Source organism: Pelobates fuscus, chromosome 4, assembly GCF_036172605.1.
Source record: "Pelobates fuscus isolate aPelFus1 chromosome 4, aPelFus1.pri, whole genome shotgun sequence".
NCBI classification, from domain to species: Eukaryota; Metazoa; Chordata; class Amphibia; order Anura; family Pelobatidae; genus Pelobates; species Pelobates fuscus.
Genome location: NC_086320.1, coordinates 220,373,341 through 220,385,469, shown reverse-complemented (window position 1 = coordinate 220,385,469; position 12,129 = coordinate 220,373,341). Strand labels below are relative to the sequence as shown.

Sequence of the window (12,129 nt, the reverse complement as noted above, 5' to 3'; positions counted from 1 at the left end):
GCTCTACTTGCTTTTGAGACAAATTATTACCAACTGCCAAGTACTGAAGCAATTTGTATTTTTCTTCTGTATAACATTGTCACGCATATTATTTATTTTAAAGGAAACCAAAAATCCCACATTTTCATTTTTTCTAACCTAAATCTGTTTCATGTATAGCACTTTATAGCAAAGTAATGAAGACACTGACAATTCAGTAGGGATTGGAGCCGAGTATACCAACACCCTCAAAATGGGACATAACCCCAATATAGTGAACTAACTGAAAGAAAAGAACAATGGGGGGTGTGGAAAAAGAATATATGCTTAAATCCACCTCAGAAAGACTACTAGGACCTAAATATTTGCTAAATACATCCCAAGAGTAAAATAAAACTTAACTTTTATTAGTATAGATAAAAATGAAATGAATATATACAGACAAAAAAAAAAGAATATGTACATACAGAACCAATAGCGTAATGTAAAAAATCTCCTTGATGTTGCTACAATGTGATTTACACTACCTGTATAATAGAGTAGTAAACAAAGAACGAGGATGAGCATGGGTTAATAGCACCATATTACTTGGAAATGCAGGATTGGTTGTTTCATGTGTCATTCAAATATAACTCACCAATTACAGCACACTTCTCTTCTAATAATCAGATTACAAATTCTCCAATTTAAATCGGGCAAACCAACGGTCGGTTCCTCTCTGATGAGCCACCACTGGGGAAACGTATGCCAGGGACTCTAACTATCTTCCCAAAGCTGGTGTAGCTTCAATGGGTGTCAGATCAGCTATCCAGTCTATTCTTTAATCTGATAGATCGGTAAGTTGATTTTTTGGTATTACACTTTTGATTTTTTTCATGTTTCTTCCAATTCAGTTAATTTCTCTCCTCAGCTGCTAGGTACCTTCTAAGACTACTGCCCACTTTGTTATTTTAGGAGGGGAGGAGTATAGACTGGGGATGCCCTCGAAGGCACAAGCAGCCAGTACAGGTATTCCCCCCCTCCCCCCTTCCCTCATATAGGTGTAGCACCACTGGTTTAGTTTACCTAGATTGTTGATTCACAGTGTAACGGAATGCAATGTATCAGCATACGATATCCGTTGGTACATCTAGGAAATCCACAGTCAGAGTAGAAAGCAAGGCAATATTCCCAATCCTCCCAATAACCGGACGAAACACAGTTTGGGAGTCAACTAACTCGGTTTATTCACAGGCAGCATATTTATACAGTTCCCCATGCAAGGGGTTTCCAGACAGTAATTCCAGGGGATTTCTCCCACCATGCACTGTGACTTTCCCAACAGGCCTTGCTGCACGAGAAAGATACTCCCACTAAAATGGACGACTAAGTGGATTATCTCCTCGTGCAGCAAAACCGACAATTGACATTAAAATACAGAAATTACACAATATTCGGTACTTTGCAATAGTTGAACGTTCGGTAGATAGCTGAGGTCGGAGCGCACACTTTGTGAGAATACCGCTCCGATCCCAGCTGAATTGACCGAACGCCGCACATAATACAATAAAACATTAAAGTGAGTTTAAAAGTACCGAATAAGTACGGGACATACAATGTACCGAACGCGGGACTCCCGAACGCTCTGGAAGTCCAGCGGCGTTCAAATCATCGAGTAGCCGTTTTCCGTTCCAGGCTCTCGACGACCGAACACCGCTGCAGGGACAAAGGATCCAAGATGGCCGACCGCCGCATGGTCGGTAGTGGATCGACGGCCACCTCGGAGAGCCCTTAATTACCGATTGCAACAATGTTGCAATCGGTGAATTGGTACCACACGACTTGGGAATGTGTGGTCGACCTGGGGAGCCCGTATTCGTACGGCGAACGGCCAGGATAGCCGTGTTTCGTCGTATGAATGCTTGGTGTGCTGGCAGCATACGGCTGCCAGCATGCGAACGGCCACAATACGGTACATACACAGGTTAAAATACACAGTATATATTCAGCCTACGGACAACCTTTAATAACTACAGTCCAGAAGTGGCTAGTTTTGCCACACACAGCTGTCAGAGCGGAGTGTTAGGTCAGACTGTGAGCTTCAGTCTGTACCGTGTATACTACCCTGTTGCTACTCTTGCCAATTAATGAAGTGAGAAATGTCCTTCACCTTATTACTGCTCTGTTTCTTTTCTTTGTTTGCTACTCTATTATACAGGCAGTGTAAATCACATTGTAGCAACATCAAGAACATTTTTAACATTATGTTATTGGTTCTGTATGTACTAATAAAAGCTAAGTTTTATTTTACTCTTGGGATGTATTTAGCAAATATTTAGGTCCTAGTAGTCTGAAGTGGATAATCTTTAAGCATATAATGAAGACACTGCATTCATTAGTAAAAGGGACCATGTGGAGAATTAAGAACAACATCCAAAGTAATAAAGTAGAACAAGGAGTAAACAAAATATGTAATATAAGAATGCCACATTAAACTTTGGTACACTGATATGCCTCTTTTTCAATAGCAAGGATTATCAAATGCATAGATGTGTATAACACAACTTCATAGTAGAAACACCAACTTTAATAAAATAATTTGATAGAAAACTTTACTCTTGTTTGAATTGCTTTTACAGATACATAAGTGGATCTTGGTGGGTTATTAGTCAGAAATTCCCATAATAACTTGACCCCCAGGGTGACTAAGGAGTTGGACTGCTTACTCTCTCTGGAAGAGCTTCAGGAAGCCTTAAAACACTCAAAACTTAATAAGGCCCTCGGACCTGATGGATTTCCCATCAAATACGTCAAAACTTTCCCTAACATACCTCTCTCATCTGTTGACTGGCCTTGTTGGAGGGAGGCCAATTCCCCTGGCATTCCTTAATGGCAACCATTGCAGTGATTCCCAAGGAGGTTTTAGACCCCATGTGCTGCCTCAATTATTGGCCAATATCTCTCCTAAATGCTGACTTAAAACTCTTCTCTAAAGTTGTGGCACTGTGTATTGGCAAGATACTGCATGACTTAGTAGACCTGGATCAGGATGGTGCTGTTTCTGGTAGGGAGACGAAGGACAATCCAATCCAATCCTAACTCTGAATGTTGCTTTTCATGCCAAGGGCCAGACAAGTCAGATGCCCTTATCATTTCTCTCAATGATGCAGCAGCTGCTCACTTGAGATCTCTGTTTGCATTCACGGTGTCCCACCCACCTTAGATACATGTGTATATGGCTCTCTAGCAATTTGGAGCAGTAATATGGTGACAATTTTGCCCCTCTGCTGCAGACCTTGAAGACAGATATAATACTGTGGTTGGGCCTTTGCATCGCTTGGTTTGGCAAAAAAAATACCATCATGATAAACAGTATGGAGACACTCATGACTTCTCTGCAAGATAGCTCAGAACATTGAGCACAGACATGGACTCCCTGGCAACATTACTTGTCTAGATGTGAGGCTGTTAATCATAGATGAACCTATAGACATTTTGTTGCATGGCCATATATTGAACTAGATTTGAGATTGACTCCTCATACAGTTAAGTACTGTGTATAAACTGTCATCCTCTAATGTAATTGAATTTTCTTATTTTAACATGTGTTTCATGGCTAAAAAGCAAAACACAGATATAGTTGTGATTTAACTCTGCCAGCAGCCTATACTTACTGAACAATAATTCTTTGTAAACATAGCAGCTATATTTTGTTTTCTCTAAATATACCCAGTCTGTTGTACCTCACACGAGCACAAAAGTATCACTTTATTGTAAGTAGGAGGTCATGGTAACCATGCAATAAAATATTTTATTGTGACAACCATGCCAGCTCTGCTAAGGAAGTGTTACAGACATTAATTTACCAGATCTTAGCTGGCACAGTGGTATGTTAAGACTCTGTAGCATTCACACTGGAGGCAGTGAATTCCTATGTAATGCTGGGGGTTGTGTACCAAATGTATATATAAGTGAAATACATATGCTTAAGGTGGAATTCTATTGACTATTTATGTATGTATAAATTATAATATATTATATATTAAACTCATACATACACACATAAGCATACGTACGCATTACTGTGCTCCACCTCATTTCATTGTAAGTGTTAGGCCAAAAATTCACAGCCCAGTGTATTCTTTTAAAACTATACAAATACACTTCGATAAAGTGCTCCTAGCAGAAACTTATCTGACATTTTCTTTGTTTCCATGACTGAATTTAAATGGTCCAATAAATTATGTATTTTTTTGTTATGCACTTACTTGATTTTCCCATGTGGTTTGCCTATATATTTGTAATTTGTTTTCCTTCATTTATATTTTCATTTTCCTCTTGAGATATACTAGAGAAGAGTCACCAAAAAACACAGCATGCAACAGCAATTCAGTAACTCTCTGAGACGCGCAATTCCAAATGTCTGGTAAATGTATTTGTTGACTCAGTGTGCATGTGAAGAATTGATCATGTCATTGCAAAATCACAGGACTGCAAAATTTAGACCAAAATAGCTAAATCTGAAATGTTTATCAACTAACTATTTTCCAAAAAGTAAAAAGGTAAAATTAATTTGTGAACACACATATAATACTTAACAAAGTAGCTGAACACAAGGCAAGCAGAGCAATCTACAAAAGATAAAATGGAAAACACATAGTGCTCACTGAATCAAACAAACCATACATAAAAATAAGTGAAATAAAACTCACACAGTGGAGAGCGGTATCAGGCTCTATAGAATAGTCTCCAAGGTGCGAGGTAAATGTGGAAGAGATAAATGGTCTAAATATGAATTGATACACAAAATTAAATTTAAAAAAATATATTCATAATTTATTCTGGAAAGGTTTTGCTATTTTTATGTGTACAACCTCATTCCTTTACGTGAACAATTGTTTATTTATTTACAATGATATTATCACTGTAATTACAGGACATTAATTATATTGGTTGAAATCGTAGTTTGTGCTTCACTGCTAAAATACAAATACAGGTGAAAAGTAATTCTTTACTGCTTAATATTTATGTACATATATCCCAGCAGCTGTGCAATGGAAGCAAGCAAAATATTTCTAGAGTAAACATGTAGTATTCTGATTTATAACTATTGGGAAAGAGAATTTCACTTTCATTTAAAAATCCCCAAACATTTCCAAAATTATTTTCTGTGCTTTTACATAATGCATACAAATAATGCCCTGAACTGAAAATAAATGCAAAATTAATTGATCATAGGATGTCCAGTTTTTCAGCATGTCAGAGTAATCTCTTATTTTACTGTTGTGCATGAGCACATATGATAAATACAAATATTGTATGACGATAAGAGTTCTGAGTTCTCAAAATTCTACAACTTATTTCTATTTTCATTAAAAAGATAAGGTCCGGTAATCAAAAAAATAAAAAAGTCTCCAAAACGAATTAATATAGAGTAAGTGGCACAGATAGATCATGATAAAAATTGTAATAAACATATTTTATCACACAAAAATAAAAGGCATGCTCAATGTAGAAAGTCTTGTAACGAGCTTAATTACCGTCCTAAGTGAATTATATTTTTAAGACGGTTCTTTGGTTAATGTGTGAAGCTATTTACAAATGCCCTAGAACATCTTTAGGACATAGCCATAGCAACTGCAAATTTTTGTTGACAGCAAAAAGCAGGTGCAAGTAACAAGCTATCATTTCTGGAATGAGTGTTAGTAACCCTAAATGACTTTATAAAAGTGGAAGGGAGTTTTGTAGAATGAGTTGTACATCTGAATACATTAATAAATTAATTATTAATGAATTTAATTCCAAAATCTTTGAGTAACATGGCACTTACAACAATGTTTAATGATCAAACTAAAAAAAGTGATTATTGTTTCACCATAGTTTGTTACGGATATGGACTGATCATCCCAACAAATACATATGGTTAAAGTCAGAAAATAAATGAAAATGGGAATAGACTGATTTGTGCACATAATATGTGGTTAGTTCAAATGAAAATATGTGGTTAGTTCAAATCGATTCATCCCCCCAAAACTTTTGTTTGCAGCGATTCTGATTTAGATCATGTGGCAAATTTGTTTTAGGTAAAATAATTCAGACAAACCAAAATGGCACGAAAATGTCAGTGTACTGCAAAATATAATAATATAAATTTTCCAGTACACTGATGGGCGCATTTTTGCATCTTTTGGATCTAACATCAATTGAGAAGAAGTAACAAATGGAGGGGAAAAAAGGGAGCGCAGAAAAAAAAAATCTGCATTTATATATTAAACAGTAAACAACTAAAAAGAAAAAAAGCAGAGCTAGGATAAGGGAAAGAGACAACGTAGTGGTAGGAAAAAAATGGGGGATAACCCCTAAATAGCTAACTGACATGAAGGAAAAAGAAAAAAGAAAAACTACCAATAAGTGTCTCAATAACAAAATCAATATTATCATAAGTAGAATGAACGTTAAGACATAACTTTTAATAGATTTCTATTTTTTGCTCATGAGACTTGGATTCGTGAGTCAGTCTTGGATGAGCAATCAATCCTTGGTTGCAAACCCCAGATATATATATTTCATCTCATTATTATATCTTAAACATCAAGTATATATAACATGTTAGGTCCGTTTCTACTAGGTTTTTAACAATTTAGACTATATTTCTGGGGACAGCAATACTCCTCACGAGACTCGTATTCGTGAGTCATTTTTAGAAGTAGTTACTTTGTTTGAATACCTACACAATACATATTACAAACGGCCTGAACCCCTTTTTTTCTTTCCTTTTTTCCTGTTTATCTGCATCATCAATTAAGATGGACTCTAATCATTAAGCCGATATTAATATTAGGTTCTGAGCTATCTACAGTATCTGTAATATTCCCATGGACAGTATGCATCTAATACTGTCCATGGAACCTGTCCCATTATTCATCCGCGTATTAACAATTTATTATTTAATTAATTTTTTGCTGTCACTCGGCATAGAATGTATTACAAATGGCCATATCATATTTTTGTATTTCTATCATGTGCATTCATACACAGATCACTGTATAACCAGTGATCTTTATCTTTATGTATTAGCTTGTTACAACCTTTTATATTTTATAACATTGCCACATCGCTACAGTTAAGTATCTATAGGGTTAACAATTAGTAGTGAGAAAACTAAAGCCCTCCCCTTTATCCTTATTGGTTATCCTAAAATTTAAAAACTGATACTTACCTGTCTTCAGTTCCCCTCTGAAGAGTAACCCAGACGAAACGTGCGCGTCAGGGGCTCTGGATTCTTAGTTGGGCATACTCCTGCTGCTGTATTAACACAGCTGCGATTTTGTCAGCGATATCGCTCCTTTATCCAGGCATCCGTTTTTTTATTTTCTTAGTCTTGTTTTCTAGCTTACAATGGGGGTTATAGAGACAGTATAGGCATTTTATAAGGGGTGCCCTCGAAGGCACTTAGATCTTTACCTACAAGCTAGCGCTAGGACTATTACATGTCATACCTTTTATTTAATTGATTATAACATACTTACCCTAGCGGTCTTTCTGTTTCTTATACCTCCTGTGCTATAGGTACTTAATTTACACTGATAATTATTGCATTATCATCTTCCTAACCATTTCTGGAGCACAAGAGACATCTCTTTTATATCCAGTAGACTCTTTACTGCAGGAGAGCCTGGAGTATAGATGTACTCTGTGCTCCCATCTACCACCCTTGCTATACAGGTTTGCAGCAAGAAATATACTCTGATTTACTAAGTATCTTCTTTCTCACTGAGACTCTCTTGGCTCCTTTTGCTATTGGAGGGTTCAGTGTTTAGCCTTAGCTAGATCACAGGACTTAGATTTAGCCTTGTGCTTTTTGTTTTTATTTCATCCATTTTCATATTTCTACTTTTTAGAAATCTATTAAAAGTTATGTTTTAACGTTCATTCTACTTGATTTTGTTATTGAGACACTTATTGGTAGTTTTTTCTTTTTTTCTTTTTCATTCATGTCAGTTATATATAAAACAGTGATTAAATATAAATAGATTATTGTGTTACTGACCCTCCATTTTCTAATAGTTACTTCTTACTTAAATTAAATCAACATTTAGTGGTGCTGCTTTAAAGAAACAGCGCACACACACGGAAGAAAAATTACAGCCTCAAATCTTAAAAGGCTACTCAAAGTTATTGTTCCCAGCAAACAAATATTGAGATACAGTTACACCTGATCTAAAAGAAAATGTAATTCATCAGCCCAAGCAACCTTCTTCCATTACTCCATGGCCCAGTTCTGATGCTCATGTCACTATTGAAGGTGCTTTGAGCTGTGAAAAGGGGTCATTACGGACACTCTGATATGTCTGCAGATACGCAGCCACATATGCGGCAAACTGTGATGTACTGTGTATTCTGACACCTTTCTATCATGGCCAGCAATACGTTTCTTTCATCAATTTGAGCTACATCTAACATGTGATTGGACCAAATGGACTAGCCTTCACTCCCCATATGCATCTATAAACCCTGGGTGTCCATGACCCTAGATCACCGGTTCTTCATAGAACCACTTTTGGTAGTAAGCACTGCATACCAGAAACACCGCACATGACATTTTGGAGATGCCTTCCCTATTTGGCACTTGTCAACATCACTCAGATCTTTTTTCTTGCTCATTTTTCTTCCTTTCCACACTTGATTTTTCACTTGCTGCCCAATATATCCCACTCTTTGACAGGTGCCATTGTAACAATATAATCAATGTTATTCACTTCACATGTCAGTGGTTCTTATGTTGTGGCTGTACTTTTCAACCTTTAACATACCAAAAATGGGGGAAAAAAATCTTTGTTGTATCTATAATGACAATTAGATTTGTCATTGAATCAACAACCTGTCCCATGCACATTAATTATATCTTGAATATACAGTTTAAAAAACAAAACTAAACAAAACAAAAACCCCTAAACAAACATTGAGGCCATTCTAAAAAAATGCATAAACACAATCTGGTAACACAATCAGTCGATTTTTTTCTATACTTACTAGAAGCAACAACATATACGTTGTTGAAGAAATGGTCTACATTAATACTGCAAAGGTCCAAGTTCTCTACTAATTCCAAGTAACCCATGTTTACAAAATACACAATATGCACTAATAATCTTTTGAATTTCTTCTATTGGGAAGTATGCAACAGTGTGTAAACAATATAATCACAAATGCACAAAAGAAATAGTCTAATTAGTTAGACCTGTCATAACACTATGTGTTATTATACATGACTTGCAGTCAAAAAAATTACAGTTAAGTAAATTTCTATTTTCATAGATACTTTGTAGTTTTAAATTATGCAAATTATTCTCTTGCCTTGCCATTTCTCTGCATTCACACTGCTGATTTTACCACCATCTATCCATCCATCCATCCATCCATCCAAAAAGGTGGAATATGACATGGGGCATTTCTCCTGTAACCAGCTCTATTATATGCGATGGTATCAAATTATAAATGTTAGCATGTTAAATATACTTTGTTTAGCAGCATGCAAAGATTAAGCTTCACGTCTTCATGTATATATACGTACAGGTATGCAGTTTTGTAACTGCATATTCAATTCAATGGCACACCTGCCACAACCCTTTTGCACACTTAGAATTTGGATCACACTTCTAGTTTTTTTAAATTATTTTAAAAAAGGGACTTTTTGCATGCATGTTCTGGAGGGTAAAATATATGTATAGGTGTAGTAAATCCACTTCTTCTAATATAGATTTCTTTTCTTTCATATACAAATGAAATTTTGCTTTGAAATACTGTACCTCCGCCACAAGATGTTGAACATTCAGATCGAATGATGGCCCATGTGTAATTGTGCTTTGGAGCAAGCTTCATGTAATGATCAGATTTGGGCACAGCATATTCCCATGAAATTCCAGGGTTTTTACCTTGCAGTAGTAGCTAGGGAAAGGATACAGAAATAACCTCAATTGTTTGTACTATATTAGTTAGATTTCGAGTGCTAAATCTTAGAATGAAAGATATTTAAAACTTGATAATGCCAGTGGTTTACCACTTCCCAGCTCAGGAATTCTGAAAGGCCACAATGTCGAGCTGTGGTTTTTATAATAATCTGGAAGTGGTTCACAGAGATTACATCGGAGTTGGATGATATGTTGAGACACAGGAGTTAGAAACAAATGCTATGACAGAGGTCAGCTTTAAAATACTCAATGTTAGAGCAAGACAATGTAATCTGTATCTTCAGGAAGGGACAACTATAAATGTGCAGTGAAAAATAATTTATATTTTTTGTGAATTTAGTTCATGACTTATAATTGGTGCCATATAATGTTTTCATTAATTAGTACAATACACAAAATAGGATTATTTATAAATCCCTGTTTTTACATTGACCAATGAGAGGTCAGCTTGAAAATCTAGAAATTGCAATATTAAATATAAACTCTTGGGGTAGTTATTGGGGAAAAAGACCAAATGGGAGACCACGCTTGAGCTGATTATCCCCCAGCAATGGTGCAGGAAAAATGAAATTACCTTTTACAATGTTTGCCCATTCATTCTATTGACTTTCCATATATTATACATTTTTATCTGGATTATAGATATTTATAAATCCTAGCCAATTTGATGGATATGCAGGTCCATAATTTACGTGATTCACATTTGTGTTTTATTTTCATCCTACCAACGCTTGGTTCAAGTATATAATAAATCATTTTTTACCTTGGTGTGTTCTATTTCATTATATATGCATTAAATACTATCTCTCGTTTTAGAAATGTAAAATATTACAAGAAATGTATCAAGAAAAGATAAAAAATCTAAAAGAAAATACTCTTGTTTTTCAGTAACTTAAATAAAGAAGTTGTGTCTTTTTATTTCATTTATTTAGTCTTATTATTTTCCTTGGAATGTTATAAATGATCATAAGGAAATCTTCAAGCAACCACATTCTATAAACAAACACACATCATTCTATTTATAACTGGTGGCTATGTGTATGTTTGGTTCCATTATGAATTACACTACCAAATAAAAACACTGCTCTTCTATAATTTAAAATGACTGCCAAAAAGCAGATGTTGGGTTTTCATCACCGGGTTTATTTAAAGGTATCTACTACGAAGCTATATTGGACTATTACAAAGCAAAGCTTTGTGGGACTTGGGCTAACACAATGGTTCAACAGCTGGTTCATTTGTAAAACATAAAAAAAAAAATCACATGTGAAATTTTACATGTGGTGATAGACACGGAGGCAAATATTATTTCCAAAGGGCACCATTATAACACTACTTGCCCTGCCTGTTAGGCAATAATGGTTGTTGATTTTGAACATGAGAGGAACATGAAACATTTTGTTTATTTGAATTCAACAGCATGTCTAGTCTTTCTCCATAACAATGTGTTTACCTAACTCTTGTACTGAAGAAATTAGGTCCAGTCCCATTATATATTATATTGTCCACCTGCTTCTTAAAGGGATGCCATGAAATGATCACAGTACATACACTGGATTGCTGAGTTTAGACTCCCATGCCAAACAACTTTCTTTATTAGCCTTGGAGCATGGAGAGAGTACAACATGCCAAAAGTACAGGACAAACTGCACATACACCTGTGTGTTCCACTTCATCAGGAAACCTTCTTAAAACCTCCTAAGCAGAGATTTTATATTATTAAAGCCTTTTAAACAATTTAATAACACATAGGTCATCACATATCTGGCAGCACTCAATGTACCTAATATTCCTAGCTCCATGGAAAAATATACCTTATGCAGGAGCAACGGAAGAAAGTGAAACTTTTAATTCAATGTAATTTGGAAGTTTTACAAGCGATCATTAATGTAATTAATTGCCTGCCACAAGAAACAACCATATTTACTAGAGCTGCAAGATTTACAAAGTACTTTTTTTTTTTATCTGCAATTACATCAAAGTGTGCATAACTATTTCTGGACTGCAAAGATTGACCAAATACTGACATATACAAGAACAAAATATATATTTTTGGTGTGTCACCTTATTTACCTCAAAAATACTTACGCCTCTCGCAGATCTGCATAAATTTTGCCAAATTCAAAGTAATGATGGCCCAAACTGATTTATTTAAACTCATAATGTTTGGAGCCCTAATCACATAGTGATTTTATTTCTG

At 35.5% G+C, this 12,129-nt stretch overlaps 1 protein-coding gene across 1 annotated transcript in view; it reads right to left on the bottom strand.

The window, feature by feature from the left end:
- The window catches only part of ADAMTS16 (ADAM metallopeptidase with thrombospondin type 1 motif 16), a 214,973-nt gene that overhangs the window by 81,433 nt on the left and 121,411 nt on the right, over positions 1–12,129 (bottom strand). The window contains exon 17 of the mRNA XM_063451888.1: positions 9,768–9,906. Coding sequence (XP_063307958.1) covers positions 9,768–9,906 — 139 coding nt within the window. The remainder of the gene's footprint in view (positions 1–9,767; positions 9,907–12,129) is intronic.